This window comes from Eretmochelys imbricata, chromosome 22 (assembly GCF_965152235.1).
Source record: "Eretmochelys imbricata isolate rEreImb1 chromosome 22, rEreImb1.hap1, whole genome shotgun sequence".
In the NCBI taxonomy this organism is placed as follows: domain Eukaryota; kingdom Metazoa; phylum Chordata; order Testudines; family Cheloniidae; genus Eretmochelys; species Eretmochelys imbricata.
The window spans coordinates 14692175-14715955 of record NC_135593.1 but is presented as its reverse complement, the minus strand read 5'-3'; the positions used below and the strand labels follow the sequence as shown (position 1 = coordinate 14715955).

General features: G+C 55.7%; 1 protein-coding gene across 1 annotated transcript in view; it reads right to left on the bottom strand.

Moving 5' to 3' along the window:
- Positions 1-2447: 2447 nt before the first annotated feature.
- MCAM (melanoma cell adhesion molecule) overlaps positions 2448-23781 on the bottom strand; it is a 33902-nt gene continuing 12568 nt past the window's right edge. The window contains exons 2-17 of the mRNA XM_077839641.1: positions 14426-14553; positions 13787-13997; positions 13161-13231; positions 12727-12814; positions 12184-12366; positions 11625-11752; positions 10956-11112; positions 10472-10593; positions 9994-10135; positions 8700-8821; positions 8348-8486; positions 5775-5816; positions 5367-5384; positions 4270-4411; positions 3566-3683; positions 2448-2477 (exon numbers count right to left, since the gene is read on the bottom strand). Coding sequence (XP_077695767.1) covers positions 2448-2477; positions 3566-3683; positions 4270-4411; positions 5367-5384; positions 5775-5816; positions 8348-8486; positions 8700-8821; positions 9994-10135; positions 10472-10593; positions 10956-11112; positions 11625-11752; positions 12184-12366; positions 12727-12814; positions 13161-13231; positions 13787-13997; positions 14426-14553 — 1841 coding nt within the window. The remainder of the gene's footprint in view (positions 2478-3565; positions 3684-4269; positions 4412-5366; positions 5385-5774; positions 5817-8347; positions 8487-8699; positions 8822-9993; positions 10136-10471; positions 10594-10955; positions 11113-11624; positions 11753-12183; positions 12367-12726; positions 12815-13160; positions 13232-13786; positions 13998-14425; positions 14554-23781) is intronic.

The window sequence follows — 23781 nt, the reverse complement described above, 5'->3', positions numbered from 1 at the left end:
ATACTGCCCCCACCCCAAGCGCCAGCTCTGCAGCTCCCATTGGCCGGGAGCTGGAGAGGGGACATGCTGCTGCTTATGGGAGCTGCTTGAGGTAAGCGCCATCCAGAGCCTGCATCTCTGACCTCCTCCCGTGCCCCTGCCCCAGCCCTGATCCCCCTCCCGCCCTCTGACCACCTTGGTCACAGCCCAGAGAACACTCCTACACCCAAACCCCTCATCCCCAGAGTCTGCAACCCCAGCTGGAGCCCGCACCCTGAACTCCTCATTTCTAGCCCTAGCCCAGAACCCACACCCCCAACCTCACCCCCTCCCGCACCCCAACCCCCAATGTTGTGAGCATTCATGGCCTGCCATACAATTTCCATACCCGGATGTGGTACTCAGGCCAAAAAGTTTGCCCATCCCTGTGTTAATTAAATCTAAATCAAATTCAGTCTAAGTAGGAATGCAGTAGTAACTCCTGACCCACTTGTGAGCATATATTATAAATGCAGTAGACAAATGAGGGGTGAAGGGAGGAGGAGATGAAGTCACACATTACAGTCCAAGTGTACAATCCGCACCTAGGGAATGTTAACATCCCTAATTGAGTTTCTCACTTCACCATTGTGAATTGAGACAAAGTACAGCCAGTCCTGGAAGTATTTTGGCTTTTTATTTTCACATATATAAAAAAAACCCCTGCAAATATCAGACAAACTCTTAAATTTACACACAAACCAACAAAAATATATATATATATATATATATATAACCAAAGCTTTTGCTTCTGATAATTCTAGCTCACAAGTACAGCTCACCCTTTTTGTTAATGAGTTGGTTGCATCTGCTGCCGCAGAGAGTCTCAATAACCACTGAGGAAGTTGGGTGCATAGGAAAGGAGCTGTTATCGTTTTGCCCAGTGTTAATGTAAGTCTGTTTGTTGCTGAAGAGTTGGAGGAATGGAAAATAAATGGCTGGTTAAGTAGCAGCTATGGGGGTGTGTGCCTAGGTGAAACAAGTTCTGCAACTTGCTTTACTTCTCTAATAGGAATAGAGAAGGAAAAGCAAGGGGCTCATCTCCTCAGTGTTCGCCTGGGGATGAGGGAGAACTCATAGGGCTGATGGAAGCAACAGCGGTATATGCTTACAGGCTAGGTGTTTTCCGTGAGGTGGTGGTCTGTTTGGTATCTCTGAGATAGCACCAGTTCAATAGTCTGGGAGCTCAGTTCTGTCAGTTTCCCTTCTTGTTCACAGTTGGTACCTGTCACCCTGGCCTAGGCCAGAGAGTGGGATTTTAGTCAAGGATATGTAATGTTTTATCTAGTGAGAATACTTTAGGGTTTTTTTGAGGGTTTTTTAAAGAGAGGTGCCAATTTCTAAGCATGGCATAAAGCTTCTCTCTTCATCAGCCTCGACTCTAGACGTGGTCTGCTGGAGGGCCTGCTCATTTCAGCCACGGTACAGCTTAATTAGAAATCTGCCCAGGGTAGCCACGTTCCTCAGGGAGGTGGCAGGTGTGAAACAAGGCCTAAGCCCTCAGCTAAGCAATGCCACATCATGCAGCTTTAAAACTTTCGTATGAATGTACTGTTGGGTCCAGTCCCTGCCGAAACCTCAGAACAACTGGGAGGCCCTGCTTTTTACTGCACATAGAACAGAGATCCTTTCCTTTCAGCTACTTGTTCTCAATAGAGTCACTTGGGAAAACTAAATCAACTCTTCCGAGAATGGAGCGCTCTACCTGCATTTCACCAGTGCAAGTTGAGAGGCTGTGAATCTAAACCAGCAAAACAAGAACAGTTAAGGGAAAAGCTAAGAGAATTAACCATTTGCATCCTAGAACCCACCAGGTAAATTCCACTCCCTAGCTGTAATTCATACTATGCACCCATTGTTCAGAGACTTAGCTGAATGCTGCTAATTTAATACGGGTTGTGGGGTTGGGTTTTTTTCAGTCGGAAGGAGCTCCAATTAAAAGCACAACTCTAGCCAGAGAAACCCAGACTGCCTAGTGCTCTAGCCTACTTTCAGGAGGGCAGGGGGACTTACCTGTTGTGAATTTTCGGTAAAATTGCTTCTAGATTTCCCCCCCACCCGTCTCTCAATACACACACACAACTGGAACAATAAAAAGCGAAGAGTAACATTCCTGATAAGACCTTAAATTCTTCCCCTGTCAGGGTAATGTGGATGTTTCCAAGAATTTGTTTTTGGCCTCTCTGAAGCAGTAAGCCAGTCCAGATTTGCTGCTGCTAGTATGGTATCTTTCAGACCCTTGGCTAGTGTAACGGCCATGTTGGGTGGGGTTGGGGGGTGAGGTATTTCTCCTGGCAGAGCAGTCTCAGCGCTGTGATGCATTTCAAGGTCTCTGGTCACGCTCCCAAGGGGCTGGAGCAGGGTTGGGAGGCGGCGATCCAGGATCAGGAAAGGTTTGAAGGGAAAAAACACATGGCGGGTCCCTCATTCTAGTTCCTCAGGTCGATGTATTTCTCTGCCTTTAAGCCATGGACAAGAAATAAGTAGTTAGAGGCAATCAGAGTGCAGGTTCTCCCTCCTCCCACAGATGAAAGGACCAGCTGCTCAGAGCCAACCCGGGTAAGTGTGACTCCTAGAGCAGTGGGTATTGGCAGTGGAGGCTCCTCCTTACACCATTCTGTGGTTGAGGGATGAGCTGAAGGCTACTGGGGCATGTGCTTGTATATGCCGATTTGCATTAAACCAAGGAACATGTTAGCTGAACTGGAAGTGTCCAACTGGAAACCTCTGCATATTAAAACTAGACAAAGCACTTTAGGATAAACGTCAGGAACAAGCCTATATCAGTGGTGGGGGGGGCTGCCTCTTTAATTGCTTATACCCCATGGAGCAGCTTCCCTGGGGAGAGGGGAAAAACTCCCTAGCAGCAGAACCCACTGGTTAGGGCTGCTACCTTCTTTTCCTCCTCCTTGCAGTCCCATGGCTGAGGACAGACCCTGCCCTGGTGTTTGTGGATCCCATTCTTAGGCACATACCTAGCCTAGGGAGTCTAGGTCCCTACGCGGGCTTTGCGGAGGCCAGAGGTTCTCTAGCTTGTAACACCTACACCGCTTAGCTCCAGACCAGGCTGACCGCGAACCAAGAGGGAACAGGGAAACCTAAGGGCCTGCAACTCTGCTTTCTCCTGGGAGCTAGGGGAAGTGGTCAAGTTCACGGTGAGAGAGCTAAGGAGGGGGAAGGGAAAGTTTTTATAGCAGAAGGGAAAGCAGTTTCAACACCGCTACTTCCCACGAGCATGCAGCAACACATCCACGTCTCGGCCCCGGCGCTGACTGTTGTGCAATGAAGGCTGGCACCATGAGGTCTCTTCCCCACTTCCCTTATTTACTGCTGATGACGATGGATGATGAAGGCCCATGCAAGATGAGGGGTGCTGGGAACAGCAGTTGACAGCTGCTTCCCCAGCTCCAGAGGAGGCCCACCCTCAGTGTGAGCTGTAGGGCAGAGACACCCCCTGTGCCCTTCGAGCATTGCTGCTACTCCTGGCCATAGGCTGCCAAGGGAGAGCCCAGCCCCCGGAAGGTAATTGCATGGAGATCTGTCCTACCTGGTCACCTGCAGGTCTCTTCTCGCTGTTAGCGCCCTGCAGAAGCCCCGCCTCTTCGGGAAGTTTATCTGACTTAACTTCAACTACAATCTCGTCTTTACGGGCATCTGGCCTGGTGCTAGGGGGAGGGAGGTGACAGTTTTCAGAGACGTTTGAGGTACCTGAGCGCCTACAGGCTGAGGTGCGGGAATCTGGGCCCTTTGGCTGATTGCTCCGGACTCCCAGAGGGCAGAAGGAAAAGGAGTCAGAGCAAAATCCAACTATGGTGGGAACCCAGGCTGAGGGAAGCTTTCAACGACTCCAGCAGGAGGTGCTGTAGGGGAAGGGGCAGGAGCCCTGGGATAGCTGCCAAGCTCAGTGCTGCTGGAGTGTGTGTGGCTTGTAGCTACTCTGGTCACACGAGGGCTTGCTGGCTGATGGGGAAACTCAGCTGTGGCTCCCTACAGTGCCTGCTTCAGGAGGCAGTGCCGGGAGCCTTTGCTGCTGGGAAGCTCTTGGCTACTCTACATCCAGGCCTCCCCCTGGCATGAGAAAGGCAGTGAGGCATCCTAGCCCTTCTGAGGGGGGTGGGGGGCAGAGCAAGCTGCCTGAATGGGATGAGATGGGAAGCGTGAATGATTTGGTGCGTCTTTGAGCCAAGCCCTTGCTAGCTGGGAGGCGGGGGAGCGCTGGAAGGGTGTGGCTGGGGCGCAAGCTGTGCTTACATGTCCTGCTTCCCGGTGCGGTTGCAGGGGATCTTGCCTTTCTTGTGCAGGAAGTAGAGCACGGCGCCGAGCACGGCGATCACCAGGATGCACACGATGACTGCCACGATGATCACGCCCTTGCTCTCCTGGGTCTTTTGCTCTGCTCGCAACAGACAGGTGCTGTTACTGCCTGACCCCACGGCTTCCCTGAGAGATGACCGTCACCTGCCACTTGCCGCGGTAGTGGGCAGCACGCTTACCTCTCCCCAGGCTGCATCGGAAGGGCATTGAATGGGCAGGGGGTTGCTGGGGGGCACCAGGAAGAGAAGGGGGATGCATGCAGCAGAGCTAGCAGAATGCACTGGGAGAGCTCTCGGGTTCTGTTCCTGGCCCTGCTGTTGGCTTGCTGGGGGGTAACAATATGGGACGCAACGAATGGATGTTTGTAACGTGCTGTGTATTAAGCATCATCTCCAGTAATGGGAGAGCCCCTCCTGTTGACGGAGGTCATGTCTTCCCTGACACACAGCCGTTGTGCTGCTGAGTAGTGTGCCACGTATCAACAAGCCGTCAGTGACTTCGGGTCCTAAGGCTCGATGCGACTTGGCCTCCTAAGTGCTTAAGCTGCTTTTGAAAGTGGGCCTTAGGCACATCTAAAATCACCCAGCATCTAAAATAAAGTGTCTAAAACCTCGGTCAGGTGGGAAACGCTTTGCTGATATGGAAGCACTTCTCATCCAAATACCGGGTTTTAGGCTCTAATTTAGACCTCCCTCTGCAGCATCTGCCACCCACCCAGTGCCACGGACCGAGGGCAAGAGATCCCAGCTGAGTGAAGGTCAAAGAGTGGGGAGGAAACTAGGGGAAGAATGGCCTGAAGGAGTCACGTGCTCGTGCCTGTTTCTGGGGTGTAACGTGAATGTTGCACTCTGCAAACGGTGGGGGACACACAACCATCAACACAGCTGTAGGCAGAGGGGAAGGCTGGGAGTGGGTGCCTGGAGGCCACAAGAAGGGGTGCGAGGAGCTCACACGATGAAAGCAGGCCGGGGGTCTCAAGAGGAAAGGGACCAGCTGGGAGGCAGGGGGTCCTGTGGGGCACAGTAGCTACTGACCTTTCTTGATGGGTTCCGCTAGAATGCCAATAAAGAATGGAGAGAGAGCGCTGAATGAGGCCCATTCCTCCCGGAGGTGGGAAGGCTCTGGGCAGACATTCACCCCATTGGCTCTGGGACTTAACCGCCCACCCCGGTGCCCCAGGGCAGCTCACAGGGTCTGAAGTTTAGAACTAGGTGCCCATGGCATCTCTCCGTACCAGGACACCAAGGGGTGACTTGAAGGGATGCGGCTGCTATTCCCCATCCATCCCCATCTTCAAGGGGCCCGGGCAGCACTGCTGGGCCATTCTGGGCTCTTGGTCTCATCCCTTCCCTTCCACAGGGGGTACTTAATGTGTGGGTGAGATCTCGTTCCTCTGACCACTGCAGGGGCCATTATTCAGCACTTTCCCTGGGGACGCTTACCGGTAGTGTTGCCAATAGGAGGAGGTGACGTAGTTGTCGTCCCTGTAATGAAGATAGACATTGGCTGGTTGATTTGATTTCCTCCCCTCTCTGGAAAGCTGGGAGTGAGTTAGCATGAAGGGTGCCCCCAGCAGCATCCCACCAGCTAGAGGGAGACTCCAGCCTTGAACCATCTGTCTGTGCACAGTGTGTCATTGAAACGCCAGGGGCTGGAGCGGGCGAGCATTCCCTGCCCCTGGGCAGCCTTGCAGACGTGCTCGTTGGCTTTCCCCAGCCAGTTACAGATTCACCCATGTGCACAGTACCTCTCCCGCCACAGGGACCCAGGGCTAACGATAACGAGATGATGAATCATCTTTTGGACCTCCACTTTCTAGGACCTCAATGTTCAACACAGACGCCGCTAACAAATCGTGCTGAGAACGGATCACGCAGCGTGGGCTACAGCCAAGCAGCTGGGCTTACTCTCCAGCCCAGAGAGACATGGGGAAGAAACATGCAGGAGACTCTACATTTGGAAATTATTAGCCAGCACATGGGAAAGGTCAGTGAGTGTTAAGTGAATTCAAGCTGCCCTCCCTGAAGCCAGGCCAACGGCGATCAGCAACTGGCCTCAGAATTCCCCTCCGTCCTTTGGCAGCTCAGATCGGAGAGCTGTGTGCATTCAGCATCCTACCTGCTGATTTGAAGGACACGAATAAGCACTGACTGCTCAGTCTTCCCCATAGCCCTGCCCAGCCTCTCTTTTAGCTTTTGCATTCTCAATAGTGCCGTTAATTAAATTAAGTTCTGACTGCCTAGTCTCTGCTGTTAATCAGTCCTGAGCTCCAATCAAAGCCAGCAGCTCTTCGGTTCAGGGCTGAACTTGCAAATTAGGAAAATCACTACTTTACAATGAACCCTCTTCCCCCAGCCCTGACCCCACACGCCTCTTTCACAGTCACTTTTCAAGTAGAACCGAGCTTTAAATCTTACAGTTCAGTCTGTCACCTCTCCTTAGCTCATCCTTTGGCGTGAGGCAACCAAGGAAATATTGTAACCCCTTTGGGGCAGGGAATGTCACTTTGTGCAGCACCTAGCACATTGGGGCCCCGATCCTGGACTGTGGTGCACAGCAGCTCCAGTAATAACCTATGGAGACTTTGTAAACACTAACTCTAGAATTCACGTTTTGCCCTTATGGAAGAATTTGTAGGTGGGAGCTTCATACCCTGCAAAGTGGACTTGGCTTTTAGATTGGTAATCCACAGGGAACTGAACCCAGAGCAAATGCTTAAGAACCAACACGTTCTTCCATCAGTGCAGCAAGAGACCAGGGAAATAGATTTAATCCTACCACTGAAGAAAGAGATTCTCTCCACATGTCTGATTCTCTTCACAAAGCTGAGCTCTCTTCAAGTGAAAACAGCTATGAGTGAGAACTCCTTGTTACCTACTTACTCCGGCCTTTTGAGGACACAGTGCCACAATCAGAGTACTTTTCCTACTAATTGTAAATAGAGAGTAAGTGGCCCTCCCTGTTATGGTATTAGTGATCTCTTTTCTATGTACATTTAGGTTCACGGAAGAGAGGAAAACTTGACTTTTACAAAGAGACGGAAAAGTTCCTCCTCCATTAGCAATTCAGGTCCTGTCAATCCTGCTTTCCCTGGACCCGTCTCTCCTGACTGGCCATGTTAGGTGACGCTGGCGCACGTGAATAGTCAAAGGGAGTACTCATGTACTGAGAATCAGGTCTTGGGAGGTGCTGAGTATCCTCAACTCCCATTGACATGAATGTGAGTAGAGGATGCTCAGCACTTGACAGGATTAGGCCTTGACAGAAAGAGGAAGAGATTATTATTAAGATTTTAAAAATGGCAGAGAAGCTCAGAACTTCAGCAAAATCAGACCAAGCCAGACCAGCTACTCCTGAAATGTCTCAAGTGGAACCATCATCATGGACAGGGGGATGTGGGTGCTGTCTGTCTTTCTCCATCACCGTCAGAGTTTTTCTCTCCAAAAATATTTGGGGCAGAATTTTCTGATTTTTGAAAATTCGAGGGACCCAGCAGGTAGAAACACTTTCATTTTATGTGCCCTGTCACTTCTTTCTCCAAAAACCAAAGCTTTGTTTAAAAAATTGAAATTGCTGATATTTTGACAAAACATGTATTACTTTTTTTTAAACCAGCTCTGATCCTGAAGAAGGGCCCAATTCTCATTTACACTGAGGCCCATTTATACCCTGCCACTGAGGCATGAATGATCATCAGGCCTGGAGAATGTAAAGCCCCTTTGCAGATCCCCTATTCTATCCATCTTTGGGTGAACCGTGACTCTTTTCACAGGCAGGCTGAGCGCTATTGGGGTTGTGTGGGCCCGTGCATTGAAGGCTACATGACTTGTCTGATGCTCTTGGTATATTGTGTATTTTGTTTTTAATCAGAAATTAAAAAAAAAAATCATTAAGAAAAAATGGTCTCTGTTTTGTGAATTAAAGCAGGAGGGGAGGACTCCAGTCTGGTCTGGAGTGAGAAAAGGGGATTTCCCACATGGGATACTTCCCCCGTCAAGGTGGCCAGGAGACTTACTCAGCTGCAGCGTAATGTGAAGACTGCTAGTGCCCAGCTTGTTGGTGGCCATGCAGGTGACTCCTGACTGCAGCAGTTCTGGGGTGACCTGGACAGTCAAGTTGCTGATGACGTGGTGATGGTCTATGTGGTTTTGGACCTGGGGGGAGATGGAAGAGAATGAGGGATGCCGCTCAGGAGGGGAAGAAGTGATTGCTAGCCCATGGGTTCCCAACCAGGGCCTACGACTGCCCTCCCTAGTTGGGGGTTCCCCAAAAATATGTAACAGGAGACGCCTGAATGGAAGAGGTCAAGAACCACTGCCGAGCCCCCACGTCCATTCCCTGCACCGCATCCGGTGGGTGGATCTCACCGTTCCATTGATGCTCCACGTGATCATGGGCTCAGGGAGGGCAGTAGCTCTGCACATCAGGGTCACCAGCTCATTCTGTTTCACGGGCACCAGGGAATCCTTGGGACTGATCTGTGGCTTTGCTGTGGGGGAGGAAGAAACACAAAGCAGAGGTGTCAGCGTGGCCTGGGACAGATGGGACAATTTCCTGCAGTGTCCTTGGGAGACTGTATTGGATTACGTTTTTGTATCTTTGGGGCCCCATTGTAATCGATGAACAGTTTGTCTTATTGTGGGCCGGAATTGCGTGCAACCTCCTGAGGGGAGATGTGACAGCGGGGTGTGTGTGTTTCAGAGGACTATACTGAACAATGGGTCAGGCAAGAATAGAGTCTGGGAACAAAATGTGTTTAGTGGTTTTCCTGGGGGAGCTTGGGGGGAATGCAAATTCCCCACCTCTGGTTCTGCAAAACCGCAGCCTTTTGAAGCTACATCCTGTGAAGTGAGCCATTGTCTGCTGATCACCTAGTACAAAGCCAAGATCAAAGCCCAAGACGTACAAAGGAATGACTGAGCTATTTATGGTTGTCTGGAATCTGAGATGCTATGAACTTGTAACAGTGGGGAAAACCCAGGTGTGGGGTTTGACGAACCTGAGGCTGCAATTGGGATGACCTCTGCATAGGGGCTCTTTGCTTGTTTGTAATCGATTTTCTCTGTTATGCTTTCACCTTAAGAATAAATGTGCTTGCTTAGAAAGAGCTGTGCACAGACTTGTGACTACTGGCAATGACAGCTGTTCATAGTCTCTATCGAGGAAGCAAAGCACGGACTGTGCCCTATTCAGGCACTCTGGCTTGCTGGGAATAAACTGCAGCCTGGAAAAACTCAGGAGGAAAAACCTGGAAAAGTCAGGAGGGAGAGAAATGCGAGTCTCTGCCCAAGAGAGGTGACAACTGAGGAGCCAGGAGCCTAGAGTGAGTGCCCTCAAGGGCCCATGGAGGGGGAAATACAGGTGCAATTGTCCAGCACTGTGACATGGGCTCCCTGCAGCCATCTGACCAGGTGAGGGGAGATGCACCACGCCCTCCAGGACGTTGGGAGGCTGCGTTTCTCGTCTCTCTCTGCCCGCTCATTCCTCCCAGGGACCAGCAGGGCTGGGGTGGAAGCAGTCGGGTGTGGGCTGTGTGTACCACGAGGGCAATTCCATGGGCTCCTTGCTGGATTCCCCCCCCCCCCCCCCCCGCCCCGAAGCTGTCCCCTCCCAGCCTGTGCAGGAAGGGGGGACGGGGATATGGCGGTGGCTGGCTCTTACCGTGCACGGCGACGTACACCTGCTTGGAGCGGGAGAGCCCTGGCACCCCAGCCACAGACACTTCACAGCTGTAGTTGCCGGAAGATTCGAGGGTGACGTTGCTCAGTTTCAGTTGTTTTCCGTGCCCCAGTAGTTTCCCCTTCTGGAACAGGAAACGAGCAGGCTAGTGTCCGACTGCTGCGGCCCCGCCTCTTGCCCGGGAGCAGCACATGGCTGAGGGAGCAGCTGGGTCTTCCCAAGCTTTCCAGCTCCACTCAAAGCCCTGCTGTTGGAGGTCAGAGAGAGACTCTCACCCCCTCGGGGTTAGCGGGCAGGGAATGTCCTGCCCCGGGGGGAGTATTAATGAGGTTTCATCTAGCTCTGCAGGTCACTAGAGCACAGCCAAGGCCTCTCCTGCACTGTGCCCAGGTCCCAGCGCCGCTTTGGAAGGGGAGCACTGTGCCATTGTCTGGGAGCAGCCGTCCGCATTGTTCGTTACCTTTTCCTTCTTCCACCGCAACTCCAAGGGCTTGGAGCCTCTGGCGTCACAGATCAGGGCTAAGCCTTCTCCCTGCTGCAGCTGGATGGGCCCCTCAGGGGTTATCTTGAGCCCTTCGAGGTCTAGGGAGAGGGCAAGCGTGGGGATGAGACGTGGCACCCTTCGTGTGGCCTAGGGCTTGCTGTCTCTGGTACAGAACAGAAGCTGGTTCCCAGGAGCCAGCCCGGAGCATGGACACAGGCTGGCTCTGGGTGGAGGCAGCCGGAAGCGGCCATTCTCAAATGCCACCTCCCCCGCACTGGGGAACCGCTCATCCGGTCAGCTGGGGTCACGGGGCCCTGAGTCGCCAGCCCATCGTGCTGGATGGGGGCGGGTGGTGGGCAGGCAGCACGGCACAGATTCATGTGGAGCTCAATGGGAGAAGGGCTGGGACAGCACAGGGCCCAGGGGAACCTCCCCGCCTTCCTCCCCGGCCCTTCCTTACAGTTCACAGACAGCTCCGCCGTGGCTTCCAGGCTCGCCATGGAGTCGAGGTCGAAAGTCCGGCACAGGTATCGGCCGCTGTCCTCCTTCTTGACCTTCCGCAGGATCAGCACCCCGTTACTGGAGGTTAGGTCTTTCTCCTCAGCCTGGGCACCCTCCTGAGGGGCACAGGGCAGACGGGAGTGAGGGTACGTGGGCACACGCGTGGCTCGCCTTTGCACCGGGAGCAGTGGGGAGCTGCTGCTGGTTTGCGGCCCCGTAGTCCATTCCCCTGCCCTGGGCTGGGCTGGAACTGGTGCCCTAGTGTGTGTGGGGGGGGGCAGGGAGGTGCCAGGCTCTGCCTCCCATCTCCTGATCAAGCCCACTCTGCGTGGGGCAGGCGTGGAACCGGTGCCCTGGCACAGAGATTATCCCTTTCCTTGAGCCATCCACCCCTCGGCAATAGATTCCCAGACTGGGGCAGGTCCAGGTGTAGCAAGTGTGTGGAACCCGCAGCCCTCCCCCCAGCGCAGGAAGGGTGAGGATCCCGGTGTACCGGGGAGCACAGAGACAGCAAGGGGGGAGCTCAGACAGGGACTGTCAGGCAGCCCCATATTCAAGGCACACTCTGTCAGTCCCTGGGCATCCAGAGCCAGCCTGCCCCAGCCAGCTGCCCTGCCCCTTTGCTCACCTGCACTTTCAGCAGGTTGTACTCGGGCGGGGGGTTCCCGTCCCCCTCGCAGTGCAGCGTCACCTCGTCCCCCTCCCGCACCTGCGGCTGGGGAGAGCGTATCACCAGACTTAGCTTCTCCGTGGAATCTGGGGTGCAGAGAGAGAGAGAGAGACGTGAAGAGCCTCGGCTCAGCCGGGACCGTGGGGCGGACAGACCAGGGGTCCTTGAGAAACTAGCAAGAGGCAAACAGGAGAGGGGGAATCTGATAGACGGGGCGCTGCTCTGGCTGGAGAGCAGAGTGACTCCGCATATATCCACGCTCAGAAGTGTGAGGGGCCAAGACTTGAGCAGATGCCACCTGTTGCCATGCAGCTCCGGCGACACCTGGAGCTGGGGGGTGGATCACTGCGGGCCCCCGCTACCATCCCCATGTAGAGCAACAGCCGTACGGCGTTCAGGCGGGGCCATGGAAGTTACAGCATCAACCCTGCAGCACAGGGAGTGTTATCACCGGTAGGGAGAGTCACTCCCCTTCCCTTGGGCTGGCCAGGCCTCGGCTGATCAGTCCCAGACTCACAGAACACGGTGACGTTGACCTTCTCGGACACGGCAGTCTGGTCGGCCCCCAGCAGGCAGTAGCTGACCGCGCAGTGGAAGCGGGACTGGCGGTCCTCACGGCTCACACGGGCAAAGAGGGTGCTGCTCACCGTGTACAGCCCGCTGGACTCCTTGATGAGGGTGGAGAGGATGCTGATTTCTGCTGGGCAAAAGCAGGTGATGGGGGCAGTGCCAAGAAGGATTAGGCACCTGCAGACCCTGTTAGCTCCAAAGCCACCCCTGCACCCCTGACTCTAGGATCCAGCCCTTGGAAGGAAGGAATGGGGATGCACAAGCTTCTCGACCCCTGGGCTGAGCAGGATTGCTGTGAGCTTCCTCGCAACTGTGCCCATGGGCACTCCGTTGCTGTGAGCTTCCTTGCAGCAGGATACAGGATTATCCTGAGCATTGAGGTCCTGGAATTGCCTTGGCAGGCCCCTTACCCCAGCTCCCCAGGGCTGGCCTCACCAGGCTACAATGTACCTAAGCAGCCTAAGGAGAAGGAGCTGGTCCCAAAACTTACTTGTGTCATCCTGCCACAGGGGGCTCCCATTCTTGTACCATGTGATGTTGGGGGCCGGAAAGCCGTTCTTGCTGATGCACACTGCGATCTGAGACAGCAAAGGGAGTGCTTGGTGCTCAAAACCTCCAGGTCCCCGCGCAGCGCCCCCTAGTACCCCCCAACACACAGCACATGGTGCAGCTTGCACCTGGACAAGGCAGTTAGGATTCCCCCCACCCCTGCTGGCACTGTGAGCTTCTTGCCAGTAGTGTCCCACCTTCTTCTGGGTGCCTGCCAGCCTTGTGAGCATAGGTGTCGGGGCGGGGCTTGGGGCGGGTTGAGTATCCACAGATGCCGGACAAGTTGGCACCTATGATTGTGAGCTTCCCCCCCAGCAGTGCTCTGGCCCCTTTGGTGCTAGCCAGGCTCTGTGTGGCGCAGCTGGCTCCCCTCACCTTTGGGATCTCCTTACTCGTCACTGGGATGCCCGCGTCGTTCACCTGAATCTCAGGAGGCTCCGGGGTTTCTGGAAAAGAGCAGCATGCCAGGCAGGGGTTTGGTGCCAGGTGGACCGAGAGGGAGGGGAAAGGCAAAGTCCCCAGCCCCTCCCCAGGCCGAGCCAGCACCACGGAAGGGGGGACTAGACCCAGCCCTTGTTCTCAATGCCCTGAGCCTGTTCCCGCCTTCCCACTGCACCGGTAGGCGTTGCGACCAGCGAGGGCAGCATGGCTGGTCCTACAGGGCATGTCACATGCCGGGGGAATGGCAGCAGGGGTTGGAGTGGGCAGCAGCGTCTCTCTCACTAATGCCCACACATTGTGAACTACGGCATGGAGAGAGCCATGCACACGCTGCCCTGCCCTAGGCTCCCGGCTTAAATCAGCCTCCAAACCTCCGTGCCCCTGGGCAAAGCCCTGGCCGGGGCAGGCAGCCCTGATGGGAAAGGAGCATGTCAGCTTGTCTGGTGTCCCTGAGCAGCAGCATCCAGAGCAGGGGCTTGGGCCGAGACGCCAATCAGAGGCTGTCGCCCTGCCCCTCTTTCTCCCCCTCTTCCCCCGGTTCTAGGTCCAGTGGCACTCACTGTAAATATGGAGCTTGGTCCGGTTCTCGCCCACCCCTAAGCTGCCCGCCCCGACCTGGCACACAAAGGTCCTGGCGTCCTGCAGGGTCACCCTGCTGATGGTGAGGGTAAAGTCATCCTCCATGGCCACCCGGCCCTTGTACTCCGTGTCCACCTCAAAGACCTGGCCACGGACCATGTAGTAGATCTTCGTCCGGCTGCGTTTGTCGATCTAAAGAGGGGAACGAGAACTAGAGGGACTCGCCACTCCAGCCCAGGACCCATCAGCTGCTGGGCCCGCTTTGTGCCACTGGGTGGCGGTGGAGGCTTTTGTTAGCACAGCGCCAAGGTGGCTGGGACACTGGCGTGTGGGGAGGGATCTCCTCCAGGGGCCAGGCGGGGAGAGGGGGCAAGACCGTCTCGCTCTGACTAGGACCCCCCACCGCCAGCCTTTGCCAGGCTAGCAACCAAGCTGCTCTAGGGCTCTTATTCCCCTAAAACCCTCCCATGGGAGTCCCTCCTTTCTGCCCCCCACCTACATCTTCCAGTGTCCCCTGCTTCTGCCCCATCGCTGTCCCCCCTGACCTTTCCCGCTGGGGGCCCCCGATCCTGCCCCGTCAGTCCCCCACCCCGGGCCGCCCTGCGGGTGCTGGTACTCACATAGAACCAGTTGATGTAGGCATAGTCGCTCGCCTCAGGGAGGGAGAAGTTGCATGGGATCCTGGCTGTCTGGCCCAACTCCACCTCCACCACCTCCAGCATGGAGACCTCCACCTTGCTGGCCCCACCTGCTAAGACAGGGCACAAGGTGAGGGGGGGGGGATGCCCCACAAACACTGTGCTTGAGGCAAGGGGGGGCAGGAGAACAGATCCCCTTCCCCCCTCCCCGCCCCCAGAGACAGACAAGACTCTACATGCCACTGGGGCCAAACAGCAAAATCGGCCCCTCAGGTGAGATGGGGGGAGTTGAAGCCCCCCAGCAAAGAGCAACAAGGGACAAACCTGCCCCCAGGAGCTGCCTCATCTGCTCCCCGCACCATGCTCTGGCACTCTTGGGGGCACCATGCCATGGCCTGGCGCACAGACCCCACTGCCCACAGCGGCATGGCTCCTGTTTGCGAGATCCCTATGCGAACACCGGCCTGCCTGCCAGTGCCCTGGAGTGAGCTCAGCACCCCTGGGGGCGCCCCAGGAGGAGAATGCTAGCTGAGTGCCAGAGTGGGGGGCAATTTCCAAGCACCGTACAAACCTTACCAGCCCTGTTTGACCCCAAACCAACCCAGGACCCCACCCCTGCAAGCCAGCACAGCCCCACACCTCCCAGGCACCCCCACCCCCACCATACCATCCTCCCCACTCCCAGCTGCTAGACCTGCTCTGCTCCTGGTTACTCTCCGCACACCGCCCCAGATGGTTCCCATTAGGCAGCAGTCACTGCTACCATCCAGCTACCCTGCCATGTGCAGCCACGTCCCCAGCCCCCTCCCATTCCCATTTGTCGCCTCGGCCCTGCCCAAGCGGGTGGGCGTGGGGTGGTGGGGGTCACTACTTACCCAGCGAGAGCTTGTTAACCCCCAGCTGGGCCATCTCAGCCCTGCCTCTCCCCAAGTAGCTGAACACCTTTGTGGTCAAGACAATAGCAGCTGAGGCCACTAAACTCATCACAGAGTGTGGGGAACACTCCGCTTCCTTCCCCTCTCAGGGGCGCTGGCTCCGATCCAGCCCAGGCTGCGGGGCCTGGCTGCTGGGGGAGCAGGCTGGGGCACAGGCCTTTCCCCACGAGGGACCCAGCTGAGGCCAGGGGGAGCACAGCTGTCTGGGGCTGGGTGGGACAAATCTGGAAGGGCTCGGTCGCTTTCCCAATGGCACAGGTGGCTCCCCTCCATAGTCTCCCCAGCCAGAGGGGCCCATGGCTGAATGGGGCCTGGAATCTGAGCTCCGGCCCTCCATGATACTCTCTCTGCCCCCTGCAGCTGGGTGTCCCCTCGCCCCCAGCACTGATCGAGTCAGGAGAATGGTCCCACAGGAGGGTGGGTGCAAAAAGCAGCTCCCCCTCTGCCCCCCAACCCCCAGCGCGGGGAAGGCAGCTGAGCCCAGTAAGTCACTTTCCAGATGCCGATTAGAGCAGCACAGGTGGGGATTAGGCAATGAGCAGCACAAGGGGGACAGTTATATGGGGGGGGGGGGCGGTGCCCTGGCTGCCTTGCTCCTCCCCCCCCGCCCCCAGTTTCCCCCCATGTTCTGGGATGACTTCACTTCTGGGGCAGGATGTTGTGCTTGGCTGAGCGCGAGTCGGTGGCCGCAGCCCCTTTGTTAGGACATCTGCTGGGTCTGAGGTGGCCTGGCTGGCAGTGGGGACGGGGGGCATGCAGGGCATCCGGGATCATGACACATACCCCCCGTGGGGGAAATCCTGGCCTCCTGGTCACATCCGCAGCTTCATCCGGCCCCGGCAGGTGGAGGATCACTCGGGCCACCACTGCCTCAGGCCTGGGGAGCGAGGGGCCCGGGCTCTGGCCATGAAGAGGGGGGCTCCCGGTTGAGATGGCACCCATCAGCTCAGGGGGCTGAGACTGGCAGGAGGCAGCACCTGCCACAGCAGAGGGGGTCGTGCCCGGCCTAGCGTGGGCCATGGTGGAGGGAGGCTGCTGCATCCCACCCATGATGGAGGGGGCAGCATGGTTGCGTCTAAGCCACTGTGGCCCTGGCTGCTCATGGAGCAACCGGCAGAGGAATCACCAATCCACCCCCCATGTAAGCAGGGCTGGAACCCATGTTCGCCCCTCTGCCCTAGGTATATGGACCATTAACCCTGCTCCCTTACGGGGACACTGAGGCACACAGTGTGGGGAAGGGACTCACCCAAAGACAAGCAGGTGATCACTGGCAGGGCCAAGAGTAAAACCCAGGAGTCCTGATTCCCCATCTCCTGTACTAGCCCCTGGATTTCACCCTTCTGGAATGGGGAACAGAACCCAGGCGTCCTGGCTCCTCCACCTCCAACTGTGAACCTACGCCCCCTCTCTGCCTCACAGCCAGCACCCAGGGGTCCTGGTTCCCAGCTGCACTACCAAGGAAATTCTACCGGCTTCCCCTGGGCGCAAAGCAGGGGGCTAGGCAGGGCATAGGTAGAGGATGGCAGGGAGGGGGTGTTATGCTAGGGGTCTGGGCAAGGACCAGATACAGCCTGAGGAACCGGTGGATGCCCACAGCCAATCCTGCCTCAACCTTCCCCAGCACTGACTCTGATCTGCCGGGGAAGTGGCTGTGATCTGTGCCATCTGTTGCTTGCAGGACCTCAGCTTGTCTGATTAATCTGCCCAGCAAACAGAGCTCCCTCTCCCCTCCATGGCCTTTGTAGGGCAGGGAGAACCTCAGGGTCTGCACAGCACCAAGCCCTGCAATTAACAAGAGATGAGAGGGCTCCCCTGGGGGGTGGGAGGGTCAGGGAAGAAGCTTGGAGAGGGTGGGCACAGCACCAGGAATCAGCCCAGCCTGCCCCACACAGCCAGGGTGCCCAGAGTGGGGGGTCACCCCACATTGCAAAGGGTCATGAAGGGCACCTGATATGAGTGAGGACAGCGACCGTGGGGAGCAGAGAGGGAGCCCCCTGCACCTCCAAACAATTGGGTCCTCAGAACGTCTATGGGGGGCTCCGGAGAGATTTCTGAGGCTCCAGCTTCCCATGATGCAGCCACCAGCTCACCCCTCACTGGGGAGAAGCCCCATGGCACCCGTGGGTCCAGTCTAAGCCCAGCTGCCCCTCCCAGGCAGCGACTACGGCTGCACGTGGGACTCTCCCCAGCAGGGCCGAGCTGGTGCTCCCAGCCAGTGATGGATGGTGACAGCCAACGCAACCCGGATGAGCCAGTGATGCTGCTCCAGAGCCCGGCCCATGAGTCACGCCAACAGCAGCCCCCGACACGGGGGGGGGGGGCAGTGCCGAGCCTCCCCCCCAGCACAGCACCCAGGTCGCCAGCTTGCTCAGCTTCCCAGAACCGACCGAGGCACATCTCTCGAAACTGGGTGTCTGGCAGGCTGGTGGCCACGAGGATTCAGCCAGCCACGGGCCCCCCACAGGCGAGAGACGGGCAGGCGTGGCCCCAGAGGGCTTGTCCACAGGTCACACCCTGTCTCCAAAGCCCCCCAGTTCAGAGCCCCCACCCCCAGGAGCAGAGACGAGAGGGCTGCAGGCAGGAGATACTCAGTGATTCACCGCTTTGGACCAGTCTGCTTTCCCCTGGCGTGAGGAGTCATCCTGAGCCCTGCTGCAGGGAGTGACCCACGTTCTTTAGCGAGGGGACCCCCAAATGCCAGCAATACCCTCCGTGAGATTGCACCCCCCCCATCAGCCACGGGCTGGATCCCAGCTGGGAGTGGGCTGTGGTGCTGAGCGGAGGAGTGGTCATGGGGCAGTTACGGCAAGAGGTGAGCGCCCCCCTCTGTAACACCACCCGCCCCTCCAGTGCTGGCCACGTGCCTGGCACAGGAAGTGGTTTCCAAATCTTGCCATGCAGCTCTAGATAGGAAGCGCCTTGTCCTGCACTGGCCCCAACACAAGGGACCTTTGTCCCAGCCCGGCCACTCACGTTTCCAGAGGGGGAGCTACGCACGGCGGCTGCTCTGAATGCAGGGGTTCCAGGCTGCCCTGGCCACAGCCTCGGGAGTTCATATGTGGGGGTTGGGACTCAGCAAGGGGGATGTGGGGTCACAGGGCGGGGGGAGAGCCAAGGGAACGCAGCCAGGGTGTGTGTGGGGGTTGCCGGTTATGAAGAGTGCCAGAGACGCATCTTAGGGCCAGAGGTCCCCAAGTGCCACAGTACAGGGGACACACCAGGGGGCTACACCCTGGGGGCTGGGGTCACAGAACAAGGGATGCCACCAGGGGGCCCAGCCAGGATATAGCAGGGGATGGGGTCATAGTGGAGGGGACGTAGAGGGGGCCACCCCCCTCCCCCTGATGGCTCCTAATTGAAGAGCGAGAACAAGGTCTTTGAAATTGCACCTGCTTGGAGCGAAACCTGCTAAGAGCAAACCCAAATCTCCTGCCTGGGGCTGTGCCCCCTGTCTTTGGCACCTCCCATGCCAGGCCCTCATGTCCCGCACCACATCACCAGCATCAAACCACAGGATCCTAATGCTCTGGTCCAGGGCAGGGGGTGTCATCGCCCTGTGCCCCCCTAGAGGACTGGGACAGGAGAGCGTGGGGATCATGAAGCCACAGATAATCCCCCTGCAGGTCTCCCCCTGCCCCCATCTCCCGCTGGGCTTCATCCTGATCTGTGGAAGGGGACGGGAGGCTGGATAGAGCTCCCAGACCAGCCGCCTCTCTGCCCCCCAGAGCCACCTAATCCTGTCTCACTCTCTTCCCAGCTGGGGAGGGGGTCAGTAGGAAGGGCCCCAGGGAACACTTGCCCCTGGGGCTCCTGGAAATGGGGCCAGGCCCCTCCTGAGTACTGAAGGAAACCGCGGATAACAGGGCAAGGAACCCCTCCCCACCCCTGCACCTGGCAGCCACTTTGCCCCACAGGGCCATCAGTGCAGGATCTGGCCCAGATATGGGGCAGTGGCTTAGCCAAGTGGCTTTGGAGGTTGTGTCTAAGGGCAGACAACCCAGGAGCATTACAGACCAGCGGTGCCAGCTCCCACCCTGAGCGTCCCAGCACCGCTTGTCCCTCAGCAGGATCTCTCCCCGGTCACGCTAGCTGCCAGATCCCACCTGTCCAGGACTGCGTGTGCTCTGCCAGCCGCCCCCAGAGAGGAGAGCTGAACAAACAGGGCTGGACAAAAGGCCACCTGGCTCCCTGGAAATACCTCTTCTCCTCGAGCCTGCTTCACAGGGGTCTGGGACATGAAGGCGACATCTCTCCAGGCAGATCAGCAGAGATCACACACCCTGAGGGAGGGGTAGGAGACGTTGGGAGGAGACAATGGAGCTACAGTATGCATCCTCCAAGCCTGGACCCCAAAGTCGCCACCTCTGTGGAAGGGGCTGACAAAGAGCAGGCAGGTGCTGGAGAACTCACAGAGAAAGTGAGAGGCCCAGGCCAATGCTTATTGGACACACGGCTGGCTGAACAGCAGCTGTATTGATTTAAGCTCCCATGGAAAGAGATTAGCAAAGGGCACAGAGAGGGAGATTGGACAGGGTCCTGAGGCCGGGAAGCCAGAGAAGTGCTGTACCTGCGGGCGAAGGACATGAGTAGCCCTGCCTGTATAGGGGAGAGAAGTTTTATTCGGAAGGCAAGGAGACAAGAAACCCCAAAGAGTCCAACGTGTGTGTAGAACAGGGAAGGGACAGGCGTGTGTTGCCCGGGGTCAGCGGGGGCCCCTAAGAAGGAGATGCCCATGTATGAACTGTGACGGGAATAGACAAGGGCGAAGCACGGCCTATTGACAAGGCAAGGACAAGGGGCTGGTTTGGGTGCCGTGAGGTTGGCCCTATAAAAAGGCCCTGCCCTCTTAAGGGGTAGCAAAGGGGAAGGCATGGGCCACAGTGAGATTGGAAAAAAAGAAGGGGGGTGTCTGGGGACTGGACCATGCAGGAGACTGTCAGGGTAGACGGGGTGGGGATGACTGTGGACCCGGCAGGTGGTCAACCAGGCACCCAGAAGAGGGTGGTAGGAGTTGGAAGATAAAATGCTTAGGACGGAGGGGGCCCAGAGGGACATAGGAACTGCCACTGAAGCAAAGCAAGCTATGGTGGGAACTCAGGCCCTGAGGGAAAGGGGGCTGTGGGATCCTGTGGGGCAAGTGAAGGTGCTACAGGAGAAACGAGTAGCCATGGACCAGGCCCTGCCAATAGATGATGGAGACCCAGAGTACCAAAGGGAAAAGTTTAGGGGTGCTGTGGAGGACCAGGATAATCTGGGTCTCCTAGTGGGTGAAGCAGAACAAGAGAGGGATGCCCTGCTGGCCCTGCTCAGGCAAATGCAGGGCAGGAGGCAGCTGCACTAACCCACCCCCAAGGCTTATGGGCTTGAGGGTGTGAAGATGATTTGAGGTGTCTGCTCCGCACAAGGCCTGAAGGGGTTAAGGTGGCTAGCTGGGCCAATTAACGGCCCAGGCTGCATCTGGAGGAGCAGCCAGGAAGCAGGGATTAATTAGGGAGGAGGTTCAGCTGGACAGGAACAGGGACAGGAGGGGCCTGTATAAAGCCCAGGAGCTGAATGCAGCTGGGATCTATAGGGAAGTAGTTTGCAGTCATTTGCTGAGGGAAGGAAGGGGTGTTTGGTGCTACAAAGGAAACTAGCCTGCAGTGACTCCTTGCCAGGAGGGAGTTTGGGCTGGAAAATCCAGAACTGGGGGGGAGCCAGAGAGGTAGGAAAGGCTCAGGGGAAAAAGCAGCCAGGGACAGAACAGTTCAGACCTTGGCTGTTGATCGGAGGGTCCCAGAGCTGGACCTTGGAGTAGAGGGTGAGCCTGGGTTCCCATGCCAGCCCCTGGGCAAGTCTCACAGAGCAGGCAATGGAGACTGGCCTGCTTGGGACAGTTAGCCCTAAAAGACCTTGCTACCCAGGACCACTGTGACCTGGCTGGAGGCCCAAGTCACAAAGAGGAAGCCACCACTCTTGGAGGTCAGGTCCATTAAAGGCTAGTAGCAGTTCTGGTCACCCCATCTCCAACCAGATCTATTAGAACTGGCAAAGGCACAGAGAAGGGCAACAAAATGATGAGGGGTCTGGAACAGCTTCCTGATAAGGAGAGAGAAGTAGCTCACGAAAGCTCATGCTCAAATAAATTGGTTAGTCTCTAAGGTGCCACAAGTACTCCTTTTCTTTTTGCGAATACAGACTAACACGGCTGTTACTCTGAAACCAGTAAAAAGACTGGAACAGTTGAGCTTGGAATAGGGAGGACTAAGTGGGGATATGACAGAGGTCTGTGAAATTATGACGGAGCGAGTGACTAGGGAAGGGGTCTTTACTCCTTCACATAACACACGAACCAGGGGTCACCAATGAAATGAATAGGCAGCAGGTTTAAAACGCACACAAGGAAATACTTCTTAACTTCAGCACCTGGAAAGATAATGGAGCAAATATTTAAGCAACCAATTTGCAAACATCTAGATGATAATAAGGTGATCAGTAACCGTCAGCATAGACTTGTCAAGAACAAATAGTGTCAAACAAACATAATAGCTTTCTTTGACAGGGTAACAAGCCTTGTGGATGGGGGGAAGCAGTAGACATGGTATCTCTTGACTTTAGTAAAGCTTTTGATACTGTCTTGCATGACCTTCTCATAAACAAACTAGGGAAATGCAACCTAGATGGAGTTACTATAAGGTGGGTGCATAACTGGCTGGAAAACTGTTCCCAGAGAGTAGTTATCAGTGGTTCACAGTCATGCTGGAAGGCATAATGAGTGGGGTCCCGCAGGGATCAGTTCTGGGTCCGGTTCTGTTCAATATCTTCATCAAGGATTTAGATAATGGCATAGAGAGTACATTTATAAAGTTTGTGGACGATACCAAGCTGGGAGGGGTTGCAAGTGCTTTGGAGGATAGGATTATAATTCAAAATGATCTGGAGAAATGGTCTGAAGTAAATAGGATGAAATTCAATAAGGACAAATGCAAAGTACTCCACTTAGGAAGGAACAATCAGTTGTAAACATACAAAATGGGAAATGACTGCCTAGGAAGGAGTACTGCGGAAAGGAATCTGGGGGTCATAGTGGACCACAAGCTAAATATGAGTCAACAGTGTAACACTTTGAGGGGGAAAGCAAACACCATTCTGGAATGTATTAGTAGGAGTGTTGTAAGCAAGACACGAGAAGTAATTCTTCCACTCTACTCTGCGCTGATTAGGCCTCAACTGAAGTATTGTGTCCAGTTCTGGGCACCACATTTCAGGAATGATATGGACAAATTGGAGATAGTCCAGAGAAGAGCAACAAAAATTATTAAAGGTCTAAAAACCATGACACATGAGGGAAGATTGAAAAAATTGGGTTTGTTTAGTCTGGAAAAGAGAAGACTGAGAAGGCACATAACAGTTTTCAAGTACATAAAGGGTTGTCTCAAGGATGAGGGAGAAAAATTGTTCTCCTTAACCTCTGAGGATAGAACAAGAAGCAGTGGGCTTAAATTGCAGGAAAGGAGGTTTAGGTTGGACATTAGGGAAAAACGTCCTAACTGTCAGAGTGGTTAAGCACTGGAATAAATTGCCTAGGGAGGTTGTGGAATCTCCATCATTGAAGGCTTTTAAGAGCAGGTTGGACAAACACCTGTCAGGGATGGTCTAGATAATACTTAGTCCTGCCATGAGTGCAGGGGACTGGTCTAGATGACCTCTCAAGGTCCCTTCCAGTCCTATGATTCTTCATGCCATGCACAGTCAACCTGTGGAACGCATTGCCGGGGATGTGTGATGGCCAAAATTATAATGGGGTTCAAAAAAAAGAATTAGATAAGCGCCTGGAGGGTAAGGCCATCAATGGCTATTAGCCAAGATGGCCATGCTCTGGGTATCCCAAAGCCTCTGACTGCTAGAAGTTGGGACTGGACGACTGGGGTGGATCACTCAATAATTGCACTGTTCTGTTCATTCCCTCTGAAGCACTTGGCATTGGCCACTGTCACCAGTCAGGATCCTGGATGGACCATTGGTCTGACCCAGGGTGGCCATTCTTCCGTTATGTTCTAAGAGCAGCCGTTCCACTTCACTGTATTTCCCCCCGTCATTTCAGGAACCACCTACAAAACCGACCTGCCCTTTCAGAGGTAGTGCTAGCCCTCTGGGGGCCCTAGGCAGGAATATTTGGGGGCCCCCCACAACACATTCTAAAAAAGCAGATAAGGGGCCCCCTTGAGCTGCTTGGGACCCTAAGAAATTGTGTCATGGGTTTATGCCCAGCACCGGCTCTGCTTCTGGTATTTAAACCCCTCTCTCTGCTCTGCTCCCTTTCCAGCTGCCTCCTCACGCAGTCTCAGGGCTGCAGACACAAGAGCTACCTTCTCCTCCCCGGCAGCCTCTGCGCTGCTGGCAGATTTGAAGTCTCAGCTG